Below are 27,680 nucleotides of genomic sequence, written 5' to 3'. Positions count from 1 at the left end.
TTAGTGCTGTTATCTATTGTTCTAGTCTTATTTTCAAGTTCTTAGAATGGTTCTAAGAATTACAGCAGCGATAAAAAGGGCAGTCAAATGTCATGGAATCATACAATTTTAAGATTTATAAGATAAATTATGGAATTTAAATTCCATATTGTTACACAAATTAGAAGAAGAGATCATCGTCATGGGCCTTTTTACATGTCCGTCTCAAGGGGTGTGCTGTTGGATCGATGCGGTAGGAAGAAGTTTTCGTTGGAATGGGCCAAATAGCCAGTGGTAACTGCATGACGCGGAACTTCCGGTATTCCCGTATCGAAATTAGTTTCCAATAATTGTTGCGAACGCGTCGTCGTCGGGGGTCTACACAATTTTAAAGTTACACGTCACGTCACGTAACAAATTTCTTCATTTCATTTTATCATTACCGATTAATTAAAGGTTGCGCTTTGTTGTAACCGGAGGCGTCATCAGGTCTGGTTCTAGATTGCGGTAAAGTGACAGCAGAAGCCGCATCGGAATCGTCGAGTTCCCGTTTCATGGCCGTTGTGGAATCAGTAATAACACTAGCCGTTGAGTAATTATCCAAAACACCGACCTCGCTCCTTGAACGGATTCGACTATAGTCTGGCTCGTGAATAGAACGGCCTGGCTGTGGGTGGTAGCTCACCTAGAAAATTCAAACGTTCCCAAATGATAAAGAAGACAATTAAATGTTAAGTAAGAATCTAGGAATTTGAATCGTACTGCTCCGTTTGTCTTAGTTATTTCTATTTACAACAGATGCATTCATTTATAACAGGTGTCTATCATGCTGGACACCATTTGATTGGAACACAGACAAAATGGAAGAGAACTCATATAGGATAGGATAAGATAAGATAAGATAGGATAGGATGGAAACGTAGTCTTCGTAAGCCATGGTCACACACGCGGTAGCGTATACTCACTAAAAGAAACATAACAAAGAAGTAATTGAACGTTTTACATCAAGTAGCCACATCCTACTTCCGTTTAGATTAAGAGCATGCAAATTGCTTGTGTTTCTAACATACACATTCACCACATTGGACATATTCCTCTTGGCATAAAAACCAGTGGAAGACAATTTGATGTAGTACATTGTACAAAAAAACAGACTGAGTAGTTTTAAAAGAAATAAAAAACCTCAAAGAGGTTTCTATTTAAGTACTTTTAAAATCTTTTTAAAAAATAATGGAAAAGAATACCAGCAATACCCAGGTTTTCCAACATGTTTTAGTTGGCCGACAGCTATCGGTGTTAGCTGTTGTTGGGTACCTCCGCAGAAGACGTTTGAGACGCAAGCAATATATGCTTTGCGTGCACTTGATGTAGAGAGAGAATGCACAGGCATACACTTCGAGCGTTGTTTCATCGGCCGAATCGTCACTGTCTTATCTACCCGTTGTGGCTCTTCTTTTTGTTCAACGTCTTTTTCGTTAAACAGCCTACGATCCGTGACGTTTATGACGATTATCACCAGCTGGATGTTGTTCAACGTGTAGACATGTCAACACTAAAAGACACCGACGTAAAGACCATTCTTCTGTGGAATCCATGGTACGGCGATTTTGGCTTTACGTTAGACGATGTTTCTTCATTCAGGTAAAGATAGAAAACCCGATAAAGATAAATGCGTTGAAACTTAATAAATCCTTAAATAAAATAAAAAATCAGCCGTGTCGGATGCAAATTCAAGAATTGTGTTCTGTCTAAAAACAAAACAAAAGTGGTTCCTGAGCAAGCAGATGCCATTGTTTTCCTGTACACCAATTTGTGCGAGCTACCGAAAGTTCACGGCCGTCAAGGCTTCCAACGATATGTTTTGTTGACAGACGATCCTCCAATGTGCTACCCTCGTAATTACTTTGAACGTGACAACCATTTCGGATCTTTCTTTAACTGGACCATATCGTACCGTAAAAATGCTGATGTGACATGGAAACGGGGCTGGGTTAAGAAGCTGGACCAGCCGCTGAAGAAGAACTCGTTTTCTCAGTATGTTCCATTGTTCCTCTTGTGCTTGAATTGTTATCATCGAGGGCGAACTTTGATTTGTTCTTGTTATTCACAGAATCCGGCTAAGAAACAGTAAGAAGAAGAAAAAGCTAGTTGCTTGGTACGTCGCCCGTTGTGGATCCAAAAGCAAGCGTGAAGCATACATTAACGAGCTGAGAGTATCTTTTTGGCCCCGTTTTTTAAAAGATAAAGACATGGGAAGGCTAAAGATTTCGTTTTTACCTGTTGACAGGAATACGTAGAAGTAGATAGCTATGGGCCGTGCGGCGAAAAGAGCTGTCCGGAAACTAGTGGTACGCCAGGTGCAGCTATTCTTCCGTGTCTTGATATGCTGGCTAATAATTACAAATTTATCCTGGCATTTGAACGATACATTTGTGACGACTTCGTAACCAAAAGATTTTTTGATCTTCTTGATCGCGACACGGTGCCTATTGTCTTTGGGTAACAGAAATAAATTAAAAAACATAAACAGAGGTTATATGGCTATCTATGACATCACTTTACGTTTAAATAAAATTATCGTATGCATATAACCACTTTCAAAATTCGACTATACAGGGGAGCAGATTACGCAAGAATAGCACCGTCACATTCTTTCATCGATGCGCTCTCGTTCAGTCCAAGGCAATTAGCCGATCACTTAATGAAGCTAGAAAAAAATGAAAATCAATACCTTCGTCATTTTTGGTGGAAAGATATTTATCAGGTACATAGATTACGTCCCATTACGTAGTTCCTTGGGACTGAAAACACGTTTTGAAACATCTGTTCAGGTGCATTCGGGCTATCAGGAATTAGCATCCCAGCCGTTCTGTGACCTATGCGAGAAACTCAATAGCAATCTTCCTCCAAAAATATATCGGTAAAGCTATACAAGTTAATCTGAAAATGTCTCACGTTGTTCATTGCGGAAAATTGAAATCTAGGGATATTGACAATTGGTGGTACAACAGCACCAAGTGCTTTGGCCCAGAAGACCGAGGTATCGTGATACGTCATAATGAGACAATCGAAGACTTACACAACGTTCAAGTTCCTTGGTCTTTTGATGATTAACTGGAGGCATTGACTGGTTTTCGAGCCTCACATTCAAGCTCACAGTACAAGGGACTAACACGTACATTTCAGTTACAAATGTGTTTCTGGTGAAGAGGTTTTCCATCTAAAAAATTAACAAAAAAATATAAAGAAAAAGAAAATAAATTTGAATAGAATAGACGATTCGTTGTTGTCTTGGATGTCATATACTATCCGTGGATATATATTTATCGTCTTCTGGGTTTCTAACATTTAAAATAATCTTCCATCTAGAATTTGAGAACGTTTGGACGTCCGGTTTAAAATTAACCACAAAAGGCTTTATTTTTATTTATTCTAACGTAAAATTGCAAACCTGAGCCAATCAGCAAGCAAATGACCGGATCTTGCGTAAGCCCAATGGTCAGAACATGTCCAACTAGTCCACCTGTAAACCTTGCCTTTCCGGTATTTAAATTTGGTAACGAGGAAGACCATTTCGATATAGTAAACATCACAACTGGCTCAATGATTGCGGGGACGGTCAAGCAAAAGTCATTCTGAAAATTTAAAGTCATTTAGAAAATTCTGGAATGAGAGTCATTATAGACCTTATTAAGATCCAAAGGTATGGGTCAAGCCTACCCCCTAGCGGCGCGTTTCAGTGTGAAGGGGTGCCGTGAACAGCCGCTTTTTATTTGGCTTGCCGCATATGGCATGGTAATAGGCTATTCAACGGTAGCAGGCGACTACCACATTTTTCGTAAGTTTCTGTCATATGTTGGATTACACGGTTTCGAACAACATTACAAGAAATGGGAAATACAAGAGTGTGTTGTATTTGTGGTGTTTCTACAGTTTATAAAAAGAAGAATAGAAATTCCCGTAGTTTTTTTAAGTTTCCAAACCCGAATATCAAAAAGTTATTGCCATTTGATAAGGATCTGTTGGAAAGGAGGCTTGTTGCATGGAAAGAAGTTGTTGGAACGAATTATGATAATTTCCCTATTGGACTTATTTGTGTTTGTTCTGACCACTTCCAATCAGGTAAACTTCAGTTGTATAACAACACTGATAACTTTTATTTGACATTATGTATTCTAGGTAAACCAGCTAACATTTGCAATGTAAACGATATTGATCGGATACCATCAAAGAATTTGGATCTGTTGGTCGCTAACAAAACAAGAAACACTGAAAATGCTAACGATGACCATTCACAGAATTCCAATGGTAGATACATTGTGATAACAAACATGTTCATTACTACGGGAATTTCTATTCTTATTTTTATAAACTGTAGAAACACCACAAATACAACACACTCTTGTATTTCCCATTTCTTGTAATGTTGTTCGAAACCGTGTAATCCAACATATGACAGAAACTTACGAAAAATGTGGTAGTCGCCTGCTACCGTTGAATAGCCTATTACCATGCCATATGCGGCAAGCCAAATAAAAAGCGGCTGTTCACGGCACCCCTTCACACTGAAACGCGCCGCTAGGGGGTAGGCTTGACCCATACCTTTGGATCTTAATAAGGTCTATACTATAGTAATTTTAACATATTTCTGTTGTTTTTCCTTTTTTTTTTACTGCAGAACAATTTGGGAAAAAAGAATGTGTCTGATAATTCACCACAAATAATCAAGACATAATTGGCTCAAGTTGTTCAAGTCTGAATGACTTGCTCTAGATACCATTTGTCAAATAGGATTAAATACCCTGCAACCAATACAAACCACTATTTTGGAAACTATGAAGAGGTACCAACATTTCATTGCTAATACCTTGTTTTACACAAAACGAATGATGAACTTCAACATGATGTTGACAACCATTTTCTTTTTGATTGGTTTTCTACCGGCAGCTACGGCTTCTTCAAATTTCTCATTCGAACGAGAGACAATCATGACCGTCTGCGACGTCAATCGAATAACAATCAACAGTAAAGGCGAGCCAATTGCACATTGCGACGAATTACCGCCACCTGGTGACTTCTTTGACGTTTCCTCACGCACTGTCTGGGAAATGCCTTGCGACGACACCAGTAATGACGAGCCACTCGCCCGTCGACCCACCATCTGGGACCGATCAATCAGAGCCCTGCACTGGCTGCTGGAAGGTGTCCAGGACAAGATCAGATCACTGGGAACGGTCCTGCTTCTTGCTGTCGAAGATGTCAGTCGTTTATCGCTCATCACACGACGCTGGAACGTCTACTGGTTTCTGGTAGGCAGCCTGGCAGCTTCCCTGTTATTTTTCATACAAGGCCTCTACACTAGCCGGGCCGGTAAGTTGAGCTACAACATCATCTTGAATGTCTTCATGGGCTTTGGTGGGTCGGCTGCCTTCTACATGGTTCACCTCTACTTTGAGAACCTCTACGTCATGGCCGTTTTTGTCGTGATTGGAATCTTCACGTTGACACCTTGGTACCCGGAACTCAAATTATCTGCTGTGGGTGTCCTCACTTCAATGGAACTCATCATTCCGCTGTTCGGATTCTGCGTGATGCACGTCTTTGAAACTCAGTTGTTTTTCGGTCCGATTCTCAGTCTTTACATCAACTGTGGTTCCATTGTGATCCATATAATCTGTCTGATGGGACTCTACATCGACGAAAAATTAATTCTGGTCAAAGTCTTTCTTTTGCCATTTTACCGCATGTTCCAGAAAGTATTCGGACTCAGCGATCGGAACCAAAACGAAATTAACTTCATGAAAGCCAGCGCGCAGGAGCTTAACAGGGAAATCTTTGGAACGTTCGGAGAACTGCCACCGGAACCGACGAGCACGCTGGAACAGTTGGATAAAGCATTTACAGGCCTGCTTCAGAAAGCTTGCAAAATCAGACAGGGTGAATGGAGGGACCAGTGTAACGACTTCATCCATTATACCTGTCTCGACCAAGCTTACAATCTCGGAAGTACAGCATTCTTCTTCGAAGCTGTATTTTCCATTTGCTGGAAAACGGCGTACCATTCTTGCAGATCGCTGAACTCGATAGATCTGGATCAATTCTGCATTGCTCCGGAAAGTACGGCATTCGGCAAAGCTTACGCCCATTACCAGGAAGCCTTGGAAACTCTTGCCCGTGAAATTGTTATTGACCCGCTTTCACCCAAAGTCAATAACGATCTGCTGGAAATGACGGCCAGTTTTGATTTGTTCGCTGCAAAGTGGACCTGGTGGTTAAGACATTGCATAAGTTGGGGTCTGGCAGGATTATGTATCTCAATCGTCCTACTGTCTCTTATATACGCCATCGTCTTCCTGGTTAAATATCGACGTAACCTTTACTTTTGCAACAATTACCTGAGCAGGGCCATCATGGAACGATGGGATATCAAACTGACGCGACGAGAGAGAAGTCGATATTATTCGACGTTCACCCGAATTATGTCCGACTATGTCTTCGTCATGTACAACTATCCATCGCGTTTCGCTGAATCGCTTCGTTTGATCGGTAAAGTCATGTTTTGTTTCTGGTTCGAACAATCAGCTAAATACTTACATCATTTGCTGATGAACATTCAGTTCGTCGTACCCAACTACGGGTCTGCTCGATTCGTCTTCAACGTCCAGGGCGATGGGATGTTCGCTTTTCTCATGCGGGCCGTTTTGGGTGGCTTCAGTCTAGAGAGCAAGTACTGCAAAATAGCCGACAGTTCCGTCTGTAACACAGCTTTCATTCCAGTCGAATGGCGTACGTGGCTCCAGTTGTTTTTGCTGGCCTTTTTCTACTTTATGATAGGCTTGTATCAAAGTAAGTCGGACTACATCATGTGCCGCATCTGCGATTTTCTCATACCGGAACAGGGAGAAAAGAGAACTGAGGTAACACTGGAAGAGATTGTGGAAGAACGTCGCAAGCGAGGAGTTGTCGCCATGGCACTAGCAGAAGAAGAAATTAATCACCCGTGTTTTGATCACGAACAAAATGAATCTGTGATTGCGTTTTACCAGCCAAGACGTTGGTACCATCGGTTCATGCCAACACTCGTCTTGTCCACGATCGCTTACTGGAAATTCGGTGTCGACAGTATTCTATGCCAGATTTGCGGCCAGGACATCATCACAGCGAGATACGGGTGCAAAACTCTTTTATTTTGCGAAGAATGTAATTGCAATCTAACGCACTGCCCGTGCGGAAGCGAGGACTGTCAAGATCTTCAAAAATTTCCTGTATGAAAAGCAAAAAACTGTTTTTACCATGTTCTCCACGATGATTCACTTTGTTGTATCACAGCAAGAATAATAAAATTTGATACTTAGAAATGCAGTTCATTGAATTACTTTAGGAGGAAAAAGAAAAACGGGTTATTCTTTAATTAATGAAAGAAAAATACGTTGATTGTGTCGCAGGATTGTGGTTTGACAGCTCCATCCTCAAGTATCACCAGCATCACGTCTTCCATTTGTGTCAAACTAAAATCTCATTTATACAAGAATAGGTTACACTAACTATCGGTAATGTGTTTTCATTTTATCAATGAGACTCTTACCGTATTTTATCGCAAAACAAAAGGAGCTCAATGCACGAAGAGGACAAAAAACTCTGCATTCATCCAATTTATGTTGCTCCAGGTTTCCGGGTACGTTCAGGTAAGCGTAACAATTACGTTGGAGCCTTAAAAGTAGCGTGGAAAGTGATAGGTCCATAGTTGTAGTGGCGTAGTGAACCAGCTGCTACCTGGTTGTAGCAGCTTTTTACTCTGAATCCAGTACCAACAGGCGAGAACGAAGTGAAGCGGTAAACAATTTTCTAGTAATGGAAATTTATGTAACTGAGAAAGCAACTATATCTGACAGAACATGTAAAAGTTGGAATATAGACTCACCTTATTTGTTGCTGCAATTTATCGTTAGGAAATTGACGGTGCATTTTCTTGCCGAATGAGGAGGCCGCTAACTCTGAAAAGAGAAAAACTGTTAATGTTTGTAGCGCACGTTATAAAATCATTACCTTAGTGCACTGGGTGCACGCAGTGAAACGTAAAGACTAGGCGGATAGCTCGAACGGTTTACAAGGTTAGTACCTAAAATTGAAGTTGTGGTTGGTGCGGTCCACGACCACCTTGTACTTTTGTACTCAATGACTGAGGAACTAGAGATATTTTACGTTCAGATCAATTCTGAATGATAAAATTTTATTATTACATTGCGCATTCTTGGGATCGCAGTACGGCAAAGTCATTTAACATCGCAAAAGTGAAAACGAAAGAGTCACACGGTTTTAGATGTTTTAAAATTAAATAAGTAAAATAGATTAGAAATTACCAAGGACAAGGAAAGACAGAAACAATTTTTCATCATCTTTCCGGCGTTTGAGCTACGCCTACTGATGTACCACTACACTTTTCCCATGTCATGAACGATACTATATATATTTTTCTTTTCGCTGTGCATGGCTTGACCGTTTTGCAACAAAATATCTTAGAGACTTCTACAATATGCCAAGCTTTTTGAGCGTGGGTGTACAGACACCCGTGATGTTTGCAATGAGGTCGCTAGACATTTTATTTCGCCATCCAGATGCCACGGCGTTTGATTGTCTGATTGTTGAAAATGGGTTGTCCCTGGTTTGGTTAGACTGCGTGTGTTTAGCCAAAAAGTCTTTGACCGACCTGAGGACAGGCAATTCTAAAAATTGAAACAACATCTCTGTTTCTGTCTCGACGTTGGCGGACAAATCCTCGAACTTTAACAGGTAAAGTTGATTAGGAAAAAAGATTTGAAGCCGATTTATCTCTTCGAGATCTTCTTGCACATCTTTGCATAGACGGCCTGCATCGTTGCACGCCGGATCTGGTACACACCACGGTAAATTGGTTCTTGACGACATTACGCCACGGGGATCACGGACCAAATAAATGATTTTCCAATCGGTAAAAGCAGGGTCGGCCTGCAGCAACGGCGAAAGCTCTTTGACTCGTAATCGAACCGTTTTCATTAGATGAATAGGAAATTTAGTGCAGAGCTGGCCAACAAATTCCGGTTGATTGCACAGTGTGCGGTTATGTAGACATGCTCTCCAGATGCGTGTATTCATCGCCATGAAATTCTGACTATGTTCCTTCAGTCCATTGGCAAAACTCAGATAATCAGCAGGAAATTGGCATTGAAAGAGTGACCGGATGAGTTCTGTTTTTGATCCATTATTGGTTTCGAAATAGTACATTGGCTCGTACGAATAAAAAACACCGGGTAGGCTGCTGATGATTTGGCCGAGGAAAGTTGAACCTGATCGCCACGTCGTTACGATCAAAATCTTCAGGATAGGTGGTAGAATTTGTATCGCTGAGGTATCTGTGCTGACATCTGCAGATTGACTCAGTTTTTCCACGAATTTTTCCATTCGAATAGCTCGAATACCTTCCGAAATATCGGAATTGAACAAATCATGCCTTGGTTCAGCCAGGGCTTTTTTATTTCCTGAAAAAATAGATTTAATCATACTTTTCTGTACTGCGGAAATCACGTGTTACTTTTTATGTCAAAGAAAAACTATTGGAACTCTTCTTTGATGCAATACGAAAACAGTATCAGTCTCTGCCATCCTTTTACCTGAAATAGAATTAACGGTGACGGATGACATGCGAATGATTGCAAGCCGGTGTGACACAATAATCCAAATGAAGAAAATGGCAATTAAAAGCTTAATCACGTAATGCATTTCGAAATAGACTTTTGATTAGTATAGCCTGCCAGCACTGGTACCTACTACACTTGCTGCTGCTTCTCCGCAAGGCTCAAGCTGCACTGTCAGAGCAATAACTTGCCCCATCTGTTTTCAACGCGTAACCTTGAAGAGTACAACTTTCTATAAAACAGTACATGAATACACACGGATATTTCTATGTCGGGAATAAATTAGGAGAAGACTTTTAAACGGTGAAGAGGATCACATATACATCCTTTGCTTTTTCGTACTAGATAACTTGTTTTGTTTTCCACGACGAGACATGGGAAACAGTAAAAAAAAAAAAAGGGAAAAGGAAAAAAGAAAGGCCGCTAAAAGCTATTCAATGCACCGCATGTGAACAAAAGAACTTTGCTTGAGAAGTTAGGGTAACCATGGAAGGTAAATTTATACTATAATCACTATGATGATCACACATCACAGCTGTTTCACACACTAGTTCCGAGTTCAACTCATCGAATATACCTTGTAAACTTAACGGAATCTTTTCAGAGGGAATCGATGATTATAACCATCATGGGATTATTCTAATAATTGAAATTTACCATATAATGTGATGGCAGTAGATAATACCTACCAGGTTTACACCCACAAATGGATTTCAAAAAGTAAACGACAATAGAAACCTTGTAGCTTGGCGCCATTTTGATGAAGGGGGTAAAAACACGTGGTACGGAAATTGGAAATAGAAAAAATTACCTTTACTATTTCTTAAATGAAGGGATTGGTGAGAGAAACATTCACTAGTAATCAAGATTTTGATGAACTTCTTAGCACAATTGCTTAGTCTTTGTGAATCCCAGGCTTTCATTTTTGCAATAACCTCCGCAGTAATCGTCAATAGAACAATAGAAACGTAACTACATTAGTCAGACCAGGTCAGACCCGACAAACGGACAAACCATGCAAGTTAAAACATCCTCCAATTTCGATGTTCTACGTTGCCAAATTTGATTACAGTTTAACCTGCCAAAAAAAATCTATAACTTTTTTTCTAATACAATCCTTAAATGCATGTAACACTGCAATATAATAACCAAAAATATATTTGAATTCTGAAGTCTGTTAAGAGTTACTATTTAGTTGCTAGAAGTTTTTTTGTTTTTTTATGTCTTGATTTTTCTAGACTGTCGCATGCATAGCAGATTGCCAGCTGACAGTTTGACGTCAGTTCTCGTTGATGTTTTGAAACGATGTAGTAATCATTTTATCTAGCATGGCTGCAAGTGTATTTAAAGCAGCCTTGTTATCCCGTTTTAATTTCCCTTCCAGTAAATATTGGTTCCGAGTGAACATGAATACTTTAACGCTAGTGGCGGTTTTCGCTCTAGGAGTGATGTTTACGTGTATTGTGTCTATCATGACGTTGTACATTCAGAAGGAAATCTCATTTATGGAAGTTGATCGAACTAAAGAAGATTTAATAGCCAACCGACGAAAGATTTTAGAAAAATCTCAGAAATTTGTAATGGTTCCTGGTGAATCTCAGCTATCTGTGGGAGACACAGAGCTCTCGGTTGATCCAGCTGCTTACTTATCTCCTGCTGCTGAGACATCAAAGAAGAAGAACAAAGATGGTAATTTGATCTTAGTCAATAATTGAGATTAACAAAATTTTTATCTATTATCTTGTTATTCCAGCAAATACTCTGGAAGCTTTGGGTGCTTTGCATGCAGCAGTAGAAATGCAGAAAAGTGGTAAACATTCAAAAGCACTGAAACTTTTTAGCCATGCCCTTGCATTGGATCCAGAACATCCAGATATCCTAAATCACTACGGGGAGTTCTTGGAAGAAACTGAACGTAACCTGCTAGATGCAGACTATCATTATTCAAGAGCCCTCACATTCTCTCCAAATCACATGAGAGCTCTTGAAAATCACCAGAGGACCTCACCCATAGTTGATGAATTAGACAACAGCCTGCTGAAAAGAATAGACCAAAAAAGAGATGACTTACTCAATACCCCAGATTCAAGTTCGGGGTTGAGGAGAATTAAAAAGGAAGCATACTTTCAGTACATCTACCATACTTTGGGTATCGAAGGTAACACGATGACTCTTGCCCAAACGCGAACAATTGTCGAAACACGGATGGCAGTTGGTGGCAAGAGCATTATGGAACACAATGAAGTGTTAGGCCTCGACGCTGCCCTGAAGTATATCAATAGCACTCTAGTCCACCGAATAGGCGCAATTACTTTTGAAGACATTTTAGAAATTCATCGCCGTGTGTTGGGTTTCGTCGACTTGTTCGAAGGAGGTCGGCTCAGATCAACCCAAGTTTTCGTAGGGAACCATATTCCCCCTGGTCCTTCAGAGGTTCAACTTCTGATGAAAGACTTTGTTCGATGGCTAAATTCTGCTGAATCTCTATCTCAACACCCCATTCGTTTCGCTGCATTGGCACACTACAAACTAGTATACATTCATCCCTTCAGCGACGGCAATGGACGCACTTCCCGCTTGTTAATGAACCTGATCCTCATGCAAAGTGGTTACCCTCCTGTCATCATTCGCAAACAGGATAGGGCCAAGTACTACGATTATCTTCAACAAGCTAACGAAGGAGATGTCAGGCCATTCATCAGGTTAGTATCCCTCATGTGTTTTGTATTGGAATGGTGATAAATCATGAAATATCTCTTCTTTCTCGTGCAGGTTCATAGCTCATTGTGCTGAGCAGACACTGGATGTTTACCTATGGGCCACGACTGAGCATAGAACAAGTATAGCTGAATTAGCCCAAGAAGATGACGGCAAAACCATCATCGTTGACCAGCAAAACTGCTGTATGGGCGGCTGATTAAATCAATTCCGGTCGTCACAAATTATCACTACTACTATAGCTAAAAATTTCTTGTAAATACGAAAATCACCATATTAAAAAATCGGCTTTTTGATTTTGAATTTCAAATTACACGACTACGAGTCAAACGAAACTGTTTACCTTCGCTTTTGAACTGCTGTTCCAGACATTTGCAGTCTCCTAACGGGAAAGAATGAATTTAAAAAGACAGTTATTTGAAAAAAGCAGACACTGAGTTATATTACACGACACCACATTCGACAAACCACAATCTTTAAAGGTCAACTCGGGATCAGTCACTCGAAAATTATGTGCTACGTGTTTCACATGTTACAATAGATGACGCATTCCAAAACCTGATCAGACAAATAGAAAGGATAAGTGCCCCAATTGGACAAGAGCTCAATTTCTCAACACAATCAAAATACCCCATACGTACACACACACACACACACACACACTTGTTCATCAACAGAAGCTGCACACGTTTTACGATAAACATTTTTTTTTTCTCTCTTTTCCATTCGGGAAGAAAATTATTTGTTTTTCGCAAAGGAAAACGTAAGAATTAATCCTTATCCATTAACCTTTTAAATATTTTTACTTTTCCTTTCAGTTTTCTTCGACGTCTTGAAAACAATTCGTTTTCTTCTTCAACCATCGAGAGCCGTTTTTGAAGCGTCCTGATGATCGATATAACGTTTAGAATTATACATACCGGTCATCTTTGTTCCAAGTTAAGAGGGCAGGGAAATACAGGAAAAGGAAATACAATACACAGCGTTTCAGAAAACACACATTTTGGTTGAATTGAAACCGATACATTCCGAGAAGACCCGACGCCAGAATGAGCATAAAAACATGATTACAACATCTCTCGAATTGGATATTCCTTTTCGAAACGAGGAAAAGGATGGAGGGAAAATGTGATAAATGAAACGAAAAAGGGAGAAATATAACACGATTGTTCGAATAAACTAAAATCAACATGAAACAAAAGAAGAAGAAGAAGAAAAAAATTAATTAAAGGAGATATGATTGGAGAGCCATTGTGGAAAATGAACTTTTACAAATGCCACTCGGTTGTGCTGGGATTAAAAAAAAAAAAAAAAACCCTTGCCGAAAGAAACAAAATAGCTGCCTTTCAGAATCGAGTAGTTAGAAAAACAAACAGCTGCCACGGGATGGGCAACACGCCCCCCAAAAAAAAATCGACCAATAAAAACGAATCGATTTCCTTGGATTTAGGAAAAACGCTAACCTACTTCACTTCGTTACCGTAAAAAAAAAATAATAATAATAACGGTAACATGAAATAGCTATAAAAAAAATCAAATAGATTAAAGAAAAAAAAAATCAAATGCGTTTTCCTTTTTTTGTTGGGCGCAATCAAAGTTTAGCAGCCGAATTCATTGGCAGTGATTGCATTCAAATCCTTCATAAGACCTTCCAGATTGGCCATCTCCTGATTGAGCTCCTCGGTGCTGTAAGAACTCTGAATGATCTTCTCGGGAGATTTGATCAGATCGCTGGCGGCCGTCCTGACACCTCCGACGCTGTTCGCTTTGTGAAGAGGCGGAGGTGACGTCACTGGCGCACCCACCAGCGCCTTCTTATAAGGACTGGATTGCGTGACCATCGGGTTCACAGACTGACGGCTGCTTCCGCTATTGGGCGAGACGATCTTGACGGGCGGTGCTGATTGCGGAGGCGGTGCCGGAACGGTGAAGCTCTTGAGCGGATGACCGAGTTGAGTGTTGCGTTTGGCATCGGCGCCGGACAACAAGGCCGTGGACGGCGTCACATTGGACGGCTGGCAGGAAGGAGGACCCATCATGGCCATGTTGGCTGGCGGCGGATGGACGAGACTCGAGCGGCTGTCATAGCTGCCCTGACTGCCGTAAGTGGAGTCTGACGGAATGCTGACGTCCACCGTAACATGAGCTCGGCCAGCGGCAGGCGGCCCAGCTGACGGGTAAATCCCAGGTCGAGGCGCTGCAGGATAAACTGGCCGAGAATCGCTGTGCTGATTCAAACTGCCGTTGGGGATTGGCGTCACCGTCGCTACAGCTGTTCAGGGATAAATCAGAGAGGACAAACAAGAGTTCAGTAATCGCGGCGGTTTTGCGTATAAATAAAGACAAAACAAATAGCAACCGGATGAGAAATAAAATTTTGGAAAGCAGATGACAGGAAAGCCAAACAATAGAAAGGACACAAGGTGTGAAGGCAAAGATAAAAACAAAACAAGCCAATAAGGAAACAAACTCTTTGTTGTTGTTTTCAAAATAACGGCAAGAAGAAATGGATGGAAAAAAAAAAAACAAAAAAACAAACAAAACAGCGAAAGGGTTGAAAAACTGAATCGGATAATGGCTTCTATACTCACGTTCGCGCACGGGTTGGGTGGTAGTAGCGACACTGATCAAAAGGCTCTTGGGTTTAATGGGACGCCTGAGTGAGTTGCTACTTCCTGCCGTTTTTTTGTGTGTGTTTGTTTTGTGTCAGGGGTGAGGTTGGGTGGCGTAGGAAAGCGAGGCAAGTGCAGGTCGTCAGGGTTTTTAGGTGAGTTTTTTTTTTTTTATAATGCAGAGGTTAAAATCATAAAAAAAGAAAATTAAAAAAATAATAAATAAATAAACAGAAAAAAAAAACAAACAATGTAGGATTTCAACCGAGCATTAAAGCTTCAAGCCATGCAAATTAGATCCAACGTAGAAAATCATAAAAAAAATAGGTCATTTTCTACCATAGGAAATCGAAGACACGCAAAACAAAAATTCATTGGATTGGACGAGGGTGACCAAAAAAAAAAAAAAAAAAAACGTACCTGCATAGGCGGTGACGTAGGCGGCCCGCCGGTCGAGCGAATCATTCGCGGTGGTGCTGAGACCGCGGCCGGCAGTTGATCCGGACGCCATTCCGTCAAGCGAGTCGAGATCTTGCGATCGTCGCATGTTGTGTGGCGAGACCGTGTTTACAGATCCGGAACGCTGGAGCGATTTATCTAGTCCTTTCATCTCCATCTGATCGTGATGGATCCACAAGTCGGGAGGGTTGTCTGCTTTACCCAATTTGCCGGTACCTTTTTTTTAAAAACAAAAAACAAAAACTTGTTAGTTAAAAACAAAACCTAGCGGATGAAAGGATAGCCAAAATAAATGCGAATGTCATCAACCTTTGACATTGCCCTTGACGTAGCCTTTCTTGGAACGATCCGGCGATGTTGTGACGCTCGTATCGCGGCGTCGGAAGACGACCACGAGCACTACAGCCAATAGGATTATAATGATACCAGTTGCGATGCCCAGGATGATGTACAACGTCGTGCTCGAAATGCCTCGACTGTCTATTGAATAAACAAGAATCAACGAAAAGAAACCATTAGGAACACCGGATAGCAATTTTTATGTGTGGCTAAAAACAATTTTTTTGTTTTTTTAAATGGAAACGAAAATGATGAGGTAAAAATTAAAAATAAAAAAATGCAGGGATCATGCTGCTAAGGTATTTACCTCTGCTAACTGGAAGTGAGTCGTGGTAAGTCATACCGTTGCCTACATCATCAAGTGGAACAAAAACCGGAGGGGGAAAAAGAAAAATAGACAAAAACAAAAGGGAAAAAAAGGTTGAATAAAAACGGGTACTAAATCATGCCCAAAAATTAAATAATAATACAAAAAAAATTGAATATGGGAACACGATCAAGCAAGAACAAATCTGAATATCTAATCCAAGAAAAGACTAAATGAAAATGGAATATGTACTCGGATTGGTGCGGAATTGAATGATGCTGGAGAAAGGGCCGTAGCCTTTGTTGTTCCTGGCCTGGATTTTGATAAAATACGTCGTATCGGGTGTCAGACCTTTAATGGTCGTGGTCATCTTATCCCCAACGACACCTTCTACCACCCAGTCTCGATCGCGCTGCGAGCTGTCTGTTGTGTAGAAGATGACGTAACCTGCATGCAAATTTCCATTAAAATTCCACCTCTCCTTGGTTTGGTTTATTATTTTAATTTTTTTGGTTGTTGAGCGAATCGAAAAAACCGACAAAAGACTCGTCCGAATGAGGGGAGGGATCTCACCAGTAATTTGACCGTTGGGCTGTTTAGGTGGCTGCCAGTTCAAATTGATGGCGGACGGATTTTCTTCGACTGGAACGACGGTCAAATCTCGTGGCGGTGACGAAGGTGCTGCTTCGAATGTCGTGTTGGGCACTACCAAACTCCACGGACTTTCCCTACGGTTCTAATAAAATAAATAATCATTCAAACAAAAAAGAGACCGTCAAAATCAATGAATTTTTGTTTTTTTTACAAGCGATAGATGAGCCCATTTTACCTTGATGACTTTGACGGCGAATTCGAACTGAGTGTTGGGTTTCAAGTCATCCAACATGCAATTGAGGACGGTAGAGTTCATGTAACGATAGCGTGGATTGCTAGACGTGTGGCTGGACGTGTACCTCACGACGTAGTATCGCGAATCAGCGACAATCTAAAAAGAAAAGGGAGAGACATTTTTAAAAAATAGGTAAACCACAAGCCTTTCGCTTTCGAGTCAATTTCTTTCATTTTTTAAATTTAGAAATCGGCGAGGAAAATGAAGCCAAGGCGATCGTTAGTACCTGACTGCGAGGTAAGGTGGTATCGGTCCAGTAGAGAACGACCGTTGTCGAGGACAAGACAATAGCTTTCAATCCGACGGGCGGAATGAGGGGACTGGGCGGTTCGGGTGTCGATTCTTCGCGCGTTCGCACCGTTTCGTAGATGGGCCGGCCGTCTCCCATTTGATTGTACGCCCTCAAACTGATGACGTACTCCGAATTGGCCTCCAATTTTTCGATGATGAAAGCGCGTTGCTTCCCGTCCACCAATTTCGAATACACGTCCGGAATGCCTTTGCCCCAGCCGATCGTGTAACCACGCACCATCACATTCTGGTTGCTGGGCGGATTCCACGAAACGGAAATTGAATTTGTCATCGGTCGAGCTGGAAAGTAAATTTTCAAAAAATTATACGAAAAACGATAAATTTTGTTTTAAAAACTCGTGTTAATGGATTTATGCAAGTCGGAGGATTTATTTTTAACCTCTCAACGAGCTGGGAGGCTCAGGCACTTGGCTCTCGTCCAGGTCGTTCTCAAATGTTTCGGCCGTCATCCATTCGGTCATGGGACCTGAACCGTTGACAGTCAGGGCCGAAACTCGAACTTGATACTCCGTTCCGCGGATGAGTCCAGTCAGCGTGTAAAGTCGTCGACTGCCGTCCGTCGTCGCCGTCGATCCAGCGCCGGATGAGCCGGGATTCAAAGGCAACCGCCCGCGCCCAGTTTTGGGCTTGTAGCGGATCTTGTACCCGGTTATGATGCCGTTCTGATTCTCCAAAGAGGGCGGATCCCAGCGGACGATGATGCTCTGCAATCAAACTCCATTGATCAAACCAAATGCAAATGCAAATGCTTGTCAAAGTTATTTTACCGACGAGCTGGCCGGTTCGGCCACCACATTCTGGGGCGTGTCGGATGGCACGTCCGACCACGTCCTGGCCGTGGCTTCTTCGGTGCTGGTGCCCGGCCCGTTGTCGTTGAAGGCGACGACCCATACCGAATACTCGGTGTACGGTTTGAGTCCGTGTATCAAGTGGCTCGTGTGGCTCGTGACCACTTCGTGCTCCTCGGCCGAGCCGACCTCCATGTAGAAGAGCTTATAGTTTCGGATGGGCAAGTGGCCGTGATTCGATGCTGCGCTGGGGCCGAGATCGGGTGACTCCCAACTGGCCATCAGACTCACTGGCGAGACAGCCTTGACGCTCAGATTGGAAGGCGCCTGCAACACGTGCGGCTCCACCAGCGTCTCCACTTCCAGCGACGCTGTACTCGCTCCGGCTCCGGCTTCATTGAATGCCGCTACGCGCAGCCAATATTTCTTGCCCGGCTGCAGGCCCGGCACGTTCACTTCTTCCAAACGCGATCGGCTCGTATTGACCACACGTTCACTGCATTTCATTTCAATCAAAAAAAATTCAATTAGCAAAGTAAAATCGTTCAAATCGAAGGAATTCATTTTGAATTTTACCGCTCCGAGCCTTCCTGGCGGTAGAAAATGGAATAGCCGATAATTTGTCCGTTGGTTCTGACGGGCTCCTTCCACCTGAGGGTAACGAAGCGCGACGAGACAATCAGGGCTTCAACGTCCCTGGGCGCCGACGGCAACGACGCGGATCCCTCGCTGTTGACATCAACGCCGCCGCTGCCACCGCCGCCAGGTGTCATCAAACCATCGGTTTGGGTGGCCTCGGATGTCTGGCGGTCGTCCGAAGAGCCGACGGGTGCGACAGCCTCGCGTGTTCCTGAGTCGTCAGTGGGAGATGAAGCGGTCGTCAAATCCATCGGGTTGGACGACGTGCCGTTGTCGTAATCTTATCATGCCCAGCAATTGCAATTGCATGCCACGTAGAAGAGGGGTGGGAGGAAAGGTGGACGATACACGTAGGGAGAAGGGAAGTTTCAATGAATCGGAAGGGAGAGACACAAAAAAAAAAAAAATCCAAATCCAAAAACAAAAAGAAAAGAAGAAAACAAATGTAAGAACATTGATCATGCAACACGAACAAATGGTAGATAAGCGCGGTCCGAGTCAATGGCCGTTGGACGGGACAAACATATCATGCAATCTCTGACCTCTAGACGGACTAAATATTCCTTTGTTTGTTGTGTAAACTAGGATAACTAACGTGAATAGAACAGGAGCAGAGATATTAAGTGTGTTTGTTTTGTTTACCTGATGAGTAGATAGTCAAACTGGCGGCCGCTTGAACGTTACCGGCCGGATTGGAACCGATGCATTGGTAAATACCGAAATCAGAAGCCACCAGACCCAAGATTTTCAAATTATTTCCATTGATTATCTGAATATTCAAACGAGATAATTAATTATTAAATTAAATTTAAAAAATCCTAGTCATTAAACAACAAAAACGAATGTCATTGAGATTACACAGTACCTGAAAGTATTCGCTTTCGATGATGAGTTCCCCGTTTTTGGTCCACTGGACGGTGGGTTCGGGCCTTCCGTACAATTGGCACTCGAGTTCGGCGTCATCCTTCTCGTGCGCCGCGGTGCTGCGAGGCCGCTTGATGAAACGCGGAGGCACTTGCACTTCCAGCTGGGCCGTCACGTCAACCGAGTCTTCCGTGTTCTCCGCCCGGCACTGATAGACGCCCACATCCTCTTCCGTCACCGCATCAATCTGCAAACTGCCAGAACCTACGCTGTGGAAACGGCTGTCCAGATGACTAAAAAAAATCAAAAGGAAATAGAATTTCAGTATTGGATTGTAACGGAACAAGCGGCAAAACGGCGCAAACTGAGAAAAGTGTGACCCACTCTAGATCGATGGTGGTGCCGTCTTTGAGCCAGGTGATATCCGGCCGCGGGTGGCCGTTGGCGGCGCATTCCAGCGTGACACGCGTCCCCTCAATGGCTACCGTATTCCTCGGCGTGGCCAGGAAGTTGGGCGCTTCCGGCCGGCCGCCCTCTTCCAGCTCAGAGTGGACATTAAGCTTAGCCTCGGCGCTGATGCGATACTTGTCCTCGTTGGACACATTGCACCGGTAATAGCCCTATACGGAAATAGCAGTCATCGCAGCGCAATCAAAAATAAATTATTAGATGAACCAAACTAAAATTTTTTTTGTTGTTTTAGCTCGAAAAAATAAAGCACAATTTATTACCTGATCTGAAAGTTGGACTTGTTCCAATTCCAAGGCTCCTGAAGGCAGTATGATCATTCTAGCCGGTTCTATATTTAGGGGTAGATCGTCTTTCAACCAACGGACGTAAGCAGCTGGCGTTGCCTACACGTAGACGATGGAAAAGAACAAGAGAAAAGACAAAAAAATTATGTACCCAAAAATAATCAAATAAACCATCCATCAGCCTCATTTGTGTATGTTTGCATGCGCGCCCATGTGTAGCGGCAACCGGCCAAAATGCCCGTCCATTTTCACTACGGTCAATCACTTAAATTCTAAGCCAAATGGAAATTATTTTTTTAAAAACAAAAAAAAACAATAAATAAGAAGTGCGCTGTGGCGCTCCTCGACGTATGGAATCCAACAGCCCATCATCGTCACCTTTCGGTTCGTTTCCATCCTTTTATTCTAATAGCCCGTCTTTTTTTTTTTTTTTCAAGTAAAAACACAGGAATGAATGTGAACCATAAGGAGCCTCCTAGGCTAATTGGCCCGTCTTTATTTTTATTTTTTTTGTTTGACGGCACGTTAAAAAGCTGTCCAGCTTCTGTTTGTTTTTACAAATAAATAATGCAAACAGCCGGGGGCCTTGAATTGATAATGGAGCAGCTAAAAAAAAAACGGGAGGGGGGAGAACCGAACGAAATGACTGAAATTTATTACCATGACGAGACAGTTGAAACGGGCCGTATCGCCCACACGGACGGCCACGTCCTTGGGCTCCAATTCAAATCTGGGCAGTGAAGCGATTTGCAACTTGGCAGCCCGGCTGATGATTGTGCCAACCGATGGCCTGGTAGCCGAGCATTGGTACAGTCCTTCGTCGGGCCGCTCGTTCCGACTGTGCTGGACGCTGGTGAAGTAAAGCGAGCCGTTGGCCAGCACCGATCTGAAACGACACACGTCAATTGAAAATTCAATTTCGCAAACTCGACGGACCGTGTTGAATTTGCATCGGAAATGTTGTTTTTCTTTCGTACATATTCGTTCCTGAAGAGTACCTTCTATTTTCTCCGTTGAGACTGAGCAAGACGCCGTCTCGTTTCCACTCAATGAGCGGGGCAGGTCCAGCGTCCTCCATGTCGCGTAGCCAGCCAGCTGGAACACCACAGTCGATGACAACAGAGGAATTTTTACTCACGACCGCGTCCTGCGGTTCAGCCGTAAACATCAGGTCTTCATCGCCAGCTGAACTCGAGAGGAAAGGCGCCAAATTCAAAAAAAGAAACAAAAGAAAAAATTAGATTAGACGGAATTCATTTAGAAGTTCTTCTTCTTTTTTTTTCTCTCTTTTTCTTCTTCTGTTGCCATTCAATCAACACTTCACTCCCCCCCTCTCTTGCTCTCCTCTCCAGCTCGTCTTATATAAATGCTGACAGAGTAGAAAACAGCTGGCCATACACGAGTTCCCAGCTGTTTTTCCGGGGTGTGTCTGGCTCGAATGAACCCCCCCCGCGCGTCTGCGGCTATAAAGAAATACATTTTCCACAACAACAACAAAAAAATGCCTAGTTCCATACTCGCAACATCAGACGGTTACATTCTCTCCTACAATTGATCAATGTTGAAGGTAGAAAATTAAACTAATAAAAACTTTGGTACGCCAACTTCCCATCGGTTAATTTTTGCCGGACTCGGGTCATAAAAACCCATCAAACTTCCCTGATGGATTAGGGGGGGAGGCCTCAGCGACGTAGTCCGTTTTTTTAAAATAGTAACTCGTGGCGAAATAGGACACCCCGTCGTCGAATTGGCTTCCTTGTTAAGACTCTACAAGCATCCCCCCCACGAAAGAAAAAAAAATGGATGGTTTAGGCAAACCGGACGCAAACAAGGGCGCGGCCAATGTTTGTATTCGACAGTCGCGTACAGTTCCGTCCGAATTGACTAGTTAACCAACTTTGACGGTCCTCCCCCACGCTCTCCTTACGAAACTTGCACTCTCTCTCTCTTTAGTGTTCCACAGTGGTTTTCTTTCTTTCTTTTTTTTATGGAACAACTCTTCCAAAACTAACACACTCAATTTTTTCCTCTCTACTTCTTTCGCTTGTTTTCCCACTCCACGTTCCAGAATCGATTAACTTCCGGCCTCCCATCGACTTCAAATTCAGAAGTTGGCCCTTTATTTATTTATTTTTTTCCCCCGTCGACATCGCACTAATGAGCAAACTCCTTGTTGTTTTCGGTGCGGTGTGTGATTTCGCTTGGCTTCGTTTGTTGTCCTATTCGGCAGTGTTTCGGGGTTGGGGGCAAATAGCTTTGCAGTAGTGCTTTTCACGCTTAGCGTGACTCGCAAGCAATGCGGAACACGAGGAGTCGTGAATCGATTCGGGGCGCAAGAAAACAACAACAACAACACAATAAAAACTAATGACCAAAAAGAGAGGAAGATTTTCTCTGACAATAACCGTGGGGCACTAATCAAGAGGGGGGAGAGAAACAGTTTGGCCGTGTTCCAGACCAACTCGTGCAGTTTCGATGCTCTTTTGGCCTCATTCCAAACGAAAGCTCACCTTTTTTTCCTTCTGTCGTATTGTTTCATTTCACGAACCCTCGCGACGTTCATTTCCTACTATTGTTTGTTGGTAACTCGGGGAAACTAAAGACAATCACCCCCCCCCCCGCACGAAAGCAACGGTTTGCATCCGCAATGGCGTGGGTGGACTAGAATAAACAGATCCATTAAGTCTCGTGTCTATCTCGTTTCTCTCTCCCCCACCCCTCTGCAGCACGATATTCCGGAAGGAACTCCCTTTGGCCCACGTGCGTCTCATGTCAAGTCGAATAGAACTAAACAGGACTAATGGGTATAACAACAACAACAACTACTACATCTTGTCCCTCTTATTTTTCTTTAGTCTCTTGTTGATGTGTTGTTTTTTTCCACACAAAAGAATGTCCCTATTTCTTCTCCGACATCCGGAAGGAGGAGTAGCTCTCAGTTTCTTCCGTTTGGAAAGAAGGGAAGGACATGCAACAGAAATAAGAAAACACAATGCGGGCACATCATCAAATAGATGAAACTTGTTTGTTTTGTTTGTTCTTGTTTTCGTGTTATTCGTAGGTGTGAACGACGTGTTCCAGCATTTCTTATCTTAATTCTCCCCCACCCCCCACCCCAAAAATAGATTTCAAAATAAAAAGCCACCCAACAAAATTACGTTCATGTTTGCCAGCTCGTTTAAAAGAACTTTATCGGTTAGTCTACGTTTGAAACGGTAAGTGCTACTAAATCTACTAGTACAACTACAAGCGCAGCTGTCACGAGAAGGGGGAGACAAACTCCAATGCAACCATCTGCTCTCTCTCTTTTGGATAAATAAATATTTTAAATTTTAATTTGAAAAGTGACACGCTCCGAATCATTTTCTGTTGTCACGCCCGATATGAAATAAATGAAAATTCCCCTTAAACATGTAAAAGGGGGAAAAAACAAAACAAAAAGGGACCCAAACACTATCCGTCTCATTCATTTGCCAGTGCGCGGATATCTCTCTGTTTTTGCCGACTCGTTAATGCAGCCCATGCGTGACAAACAACCTCGAAATACACGAACATTTCACACACACACACACAAGACACAAGGAGGATAGAAGCGAGATAATAAGTTGCACTTCACAGAGAGCCCCTCCTGTCAGTTTTTAGGGATGCGGCCGGGGAAAATAAAAGAGAAGAGAGAGAGAGAGAAACTGGAACTTTTTGGCATCTGGTCTATGGTATGGAACAATTTTCAGAGCTCCCCCTAAAAAAAAAGAAAGAGGGGAAAACAAGAAGAAGAGTGGGGGGGACACGGTTGTTTGGTCCGTTCTGTCAAACAGTGATGGACGGCCAGCGATGGGAAATCGATAAAAAAAAAAAATCCCCAAAACTCAAAGAAGATTAAGTCGGGAGTCTGCCGAAACGGACTAGAGACATTTGTTGATCCAACTGTTGTTGACGGCCACATTTATCTTCTCTTTATCCGTAAAAAGGAAAAAAAGAAAAGAGGACCAACAGAGCGTGTGTGCAAAAGCAACAAAGACACGAGCGTTCGCGTTGCATCGTCAGTTTCCCCTATTGGGCAGCATTTCCTCATTTTCATTCCAATGGCGGATCTCGTGTCCTGATACGGATGAATCGATACATCTTTTCGGACGAAAACTAACGTTTGTCTTTTGGCCCAGGTAGGAAAGAAAGGAAGGAGCAAAAAGAATGAAAAGCTAGACAAAGAGGGAGAAGGGGTTGATGAACATCGCCTCGGGCAGAATCTAACAAAGAACTTTCTTTCTTTTCTTTACTTTCTTGAACATTCGACCAAAAAACGAAACGCCCCCTAGAATCCAATAGAGTCGAAACCCCCGAAAGGAAATGTGTTTTTTTTTTTTTTTATTTTTACGGTACGCATCACCAGTTGTCTTGTTTTGCATTTAAATTCTTCTTCAAAAATAGAAAAGCAAAGCTCCCCCTTTTATTTATTCGTGAGCAGCAGCCCGTTATTCCGCTGTTGCTCCCCCCCTCCCTTTCTTTTTCTTTACTCCAAAGTGTCACATCAAAGCGATTCACGGTCACTGGTGGTGCAGCACGCAGCCACCGAATGACGATTGGACTTGTCGTCAATCAATTTGAAACGAGAGAACAAAAAGGGAGGGGGGGGGGAGAATAAGAAAACTCGTTCTCTATTTTTACACGCACGCTCGAATAATCACACACAAGAGTCTCTTTTTTTTTCTTTCCTTTTATAGCTGGTTCTTCTGACTACCTTCGAACGGGCGAAGATATTTGGGAAAGGCGGCAAATCCTCAGAGGGTTTTTCTTTAAAAAAAAAAATGTTCGATGGTTCGAAGAGGAAAATATAAATTGGGGGGGATGCACCGCTATATAGCAACACACATTCACAGCCTCTGCTGAAGAGATAAAAAAGAGGTAGAAACAATGAATCCTTAATGAATCTGTCCACCCCCTATGGAAGAAACGACTTAACATTTTTTTTTCTACCCCCCTTTTCATTTCTTAAGTTTTCTCCTCCTTCTTCTTGTTTTTAATTACCTGCCAGATGAACAAGTCTGGAAAAAAAAAAAAGGGGAACTTGTTGGTCGTTTTCTTCACTATACCAAGAGGGGTTTATGTACATACAAGTATATATTCCTCAGTATCATTAAAACAAAGCCCATTTTCCTTTCTTCCACTAAAACAATGGATGCCTCCCTCTCCCCAAGCCCAGGAGGGAGACCCCCTTTTATTTTTTTATATTTTTACCTGTTCGTGAAACATTCCTATTTTGGTATACAATCATCCGTGTTCAGCTGATTTCTTTTCTCGCTTCTTTTGTCTGCTAGAAGTGACACGTCATACGACCATACACATCGTCTTTTCGGATTATCGCTTTAATCTCTTGTGTGAGCACAACGGACCAATTGCAAAGCGAGTTTTCTAATCCTGCTCATTTCTTTCTCTTTTATTTTTTCATGATAAAAAAATAAAAAATTGGGAGACGATAAACGTACAAAGTTACCGAGGCAAGGAGGGTGTGCCGGAGTAATAAACTACGGCATATCCCCCATCCGGTTTCGTTCTCGACAAAACTAACCCTTCGAAATTGGGTATTAAAAACAAAAAAAAAGTTCAAACCAGCTCAACTTTCCCTGCGTTTCTTTGAATATATATTGTTTTAATTTTTGGAACCACTCGTTCTTGTAACAGAAGAAAAATAAAACCTGTTTTTTTTTTCTTTTCTCCCCCTGACTCAGAGAATTTTGGGTTTCTTTTTTGTGTGTGTGAAGCCTTTCAAACTACAGAAAAGGAATATTGATGACCGATGGATAAGAAGCATCCACCGAATCGGGGTAGGGAGGAGATAACAGGGCAGAAAGAGAGGCCACGATTCAAACGGCCTAACTCAAAGGAAAAAGGTAACAAACGAATCACACACACACACACACACACAAAACACCTACGTGTCACTTATCGGCGAGACTTCAAGATAGGAAATTAAAAGATGCGGGAGCCCCTGTGAAATTCAAGCCTCTTCCTTCAATCTAAAATATATATATATATATCGACAACTTTATACAAGTCGGTGATGGTTTAGAACGACACACGTCATGCCTGATGCATATTTGCTTTCCATCTTAATCCACCCGGATTATTAAAAGAAGCCCTCATTCGAGGACTTGTCAATCAGTCTTTACTACCCCCTCTCGCTCAGCCCGTATCCCCTTCTTAAAGACTCCCCTGCTGTGGCAAAGTGGGGGTAGTAGATTCTCTGTGGTTCTTTGTTTTAAAAAGAAAAGAGGGGGGAGGAGGAGAAAGGCCAACACAGAATATACAAGGGCCTCTTCAAGTTGACAATCAACTGCTAAAAAAAAACTCATTCCGACAAGAGTCTGGGAGAAATGCGAACGATGTTTTGTACTGGGCCATAAAAGCGTCGATGGACCACCCGAATCGTGTCAGGTCGGGGACAATCCACAAAGGAAGTCGTCATCAATATGTTGATTTTCATTATCGTGCTCTTGTTTTGTTTGCTTTGATCCAAGCGTGTTGTTTTTCTAACAAACATGCGACTGAAAAATCTACTACTCTTTTCTTTTGTTTTTTTATGATACGACTTTTTAAACTGGTAACGATCTATAACTACAGGAGGGGGGAGAGAGAGAGAGGAAATACCGTCGAAGATGGACAAATAAGGAAACTGAACAATCTGGCTCAACTAGGCCGATGGGAATCGATCGGTAAATCTTCTTCTTTCATTTTCAAACAGGCTGGAATGTTCATGGACCCCGTAAGCGATTTCTTGTCAAGAGGAGAACAACCAGAATTCTCTACGTGCATTCGGGATTCGATGGTCTTTGTTTTAAACGATGCAAAAGCAACATAAAATCGTCGTAAAGTAAGAAAAAGCAAAACACACACCTGCTTGACTGGAGCAATATCCACTGTCTTGGCAACAGACAAGGACCACGATCGCAATCCAATATATGTGCGGCCGCAGGGTACTTGCACAGTTCGGCCATCGTAAACTAAAATGCCAACCCATGATGTCGTTCTTAACTCTCCTCTCTTCTTCCTTCAACCCCCACCAAACGACACACTGGCACGTAACTGGGACTCAGGAGAACACAGTCATAATTCAACGTGGCTGAAACGAAACAAAAGTTTGGCGGTAAAACACTAACGAGATGTTGATCAAGGTATCACATGTACGAAAATAGTTGAACTGCACTTGCGACTGGGACAGAGATGCACATTCGTCACCAACTCGTGTCAGAATGATCCGAATCAACAAAGGTCCTACGATCGACTGGCCATGGCCATGATAGCGTCCATGATGCCGTTCCCCCCCTTTTCGATGGTGACACGCACGAGACATCTA

General features: G+C 42.5%; 5 protein-coding genes across 14 annotated transcripts; 3 read left to right on the top strand and 2 right to left on the bottom strand.

Annotated features, from left to right (window-relative positions):
* Positions 1-1,357: 1,357 nt before the first annotated feature.
* LOC116920923 (alpha-(1,3)-fucosyltransferase C) lies at positions 1,358-3,258 on the top strand. Its single transcript, XM_032927090.2, has 7 exons — positions 1,358-1,620; positions 1,693-2,013; positions 2,090-2,192; positions 2,267-2,478; positions 2,596-2,743; positions 2,811-2,899; positions 2,964-3,258. Exons 1-7 carry the CDS (start codon positions 1,358-1,360, stop codon positions 3,091-3,093), a joined length of 1,266 nt encoding a protein of 421 aa, XP_032782981.2. The 3' UTR covers positions 3,094-3,258.
* A 1,607-nt stretch (positions 3,259-4,865) lies between these two features.
* LOC123471600 lies at positions 4,866-7,337 on the top strand. Its single transcript, XM_045173242.1, has one exon. It carries the CDS (start codon positions 4,866-4,868, stop codon positions 7,248-7,250), a length of 2,385 nt encoding a protein of 794 aa, XP_045029177.1. The 3' UTR covers positions 7,251-7,337.
* Positions 6,871-10,671, bottom strand: LOC116920924 (carbohydrate sulfotransferase 1). 5 transcript variants are annotated; one of them, XM_045173244.1, is made up of 6 exons: positions 10,462-10,671; positions 8,026-9,494; positions 7,901-7,973; positions 7,565-7,824; positions 7,023-7,487; positions 6,871-6,953 (listed from the first exon to the last, which is right to left on the bottom strand). In XM_045173244.1, exons 1-2 carry the CDS (start codon positions 10,571-10,573, stop codon positions 8,506-8,508), a joined length of 1,101 nt encoding a protein of 366 aa, XP_045029179.1. In that variant the 5' UTR covers positions 10,574-10,671; the 3' UTR covers positions 6,871-6,953; positions 7,023-7,487; positions 7,565-7,824; positions 7,901-7,973; positions 8,026-8,505. The 5 variants fall into 5 exon arrangements, with proteins under 5 accessions (XP_045029179.1, XP_045029182.1, XP_045029180.1 ...); XM_045173247.1 differs by adding an exon at positions 9,548-9,864 and having other exon boundaries at positions 7,901-9,494; positions 10,462-10,598; XM_045173245.1 differs by adding an exon at positions 9,627-9,864 and having other exon boundaries at positions 7,901-9,494; positions 10,462-10,598.
* Positions 10,672-10,897: 226 nt separating this feature from the next.
* LOC116920919 (protein adenylyltransferase Fic) lies at positions 10,898-12,703 on the top strand. Its single transcript, XM_032927086.2, has 3 exons — positions 10,898-11,339; positions 11,404-12,352; positions 12,423-12,703. The coding sequence occupies exons 1-3, from the start codon at positions 10,979-10,981 to the stop codon at positions 12,565-12,567; spliced, it is 1,455 nt and encodes a 484-aa protein (XP_032782977.1). The 5' UTR covers positions 10,898-10,978; the 3' UTR covers positions 12,568-12,703.
* An 81-nt stretch (positions 12,704-12,784) lies between these two features.
* On the bottom strand, positions 12,785-27,611 carry LOC116920918 (neogenin). 6 transcript variants are annotated; one of them, XM_032927085.2, is made up of 19 exons: positions 27,221-27,611; positions 21,310-21,517; positions 20,993-21,218; positions 20,309-20,431; positions 19,962-20,197; positions 19,579-19,870; positions 19,356-19,482; positions 18,651-18,993; positions 18,054-18,570; positions 17,666-17,990; positions 17,201-17,565; positions 16,915-17,070; positions 16,659-16,821; positions 16,338-16,532; positions 16,086-16,127; positions 15,749-15,919; positions 15,401-15,655; positions 14,960-15,043; positions 12,785-14,640 (listed from the first exon to the last, which is right to left on the bottom strand). In XM_032927085.2, exons 1-19 carry the CDS (start codon positions 27,342-27,344, stop codon positions 13,967-13,969), a joined length of 4,626 nt encoding a protein of 1,541 aa, XP_032782976.2. In that variant the 5' UTR covers positions 27,345-27,611; the 3' UTR covers positions 12,785-13,966. The 6 variants fall into 6 exon arrangements, with proteins under 6 accessions (XP_032782976.2, XP_045029173.1, XP_045029171.1 ...); XM_045173238.1 differs by having other exon boundaries at positions 18,651-18,924; XM_045173236.1 differs by having other exon boundaries at positions 21,331-21,517.
* Between the last annotated feature and the right edge of the window lie 69 nt (positions 27,612-27,680).

This window comes from Daphnia magna, linkage group LG4, assembly GCF_020631705.1.
Source record: "Daphnia magna isolate NIES linkage group LG4, ASM2063170v1.1, whole genome shotgun sequence".
Taxonomy (NCBI): domain Eukaryota; kingdom Metazoa; phylum Arthropoda; class Branchiopoda; order Diplostraca; family Daphniidae; genus Daphnia; species Daphnia magna.
Note: the sequence above shows the minus strand (reverse complement) of the source record. Positions and strands in the feature narration are given on the sequence as shown.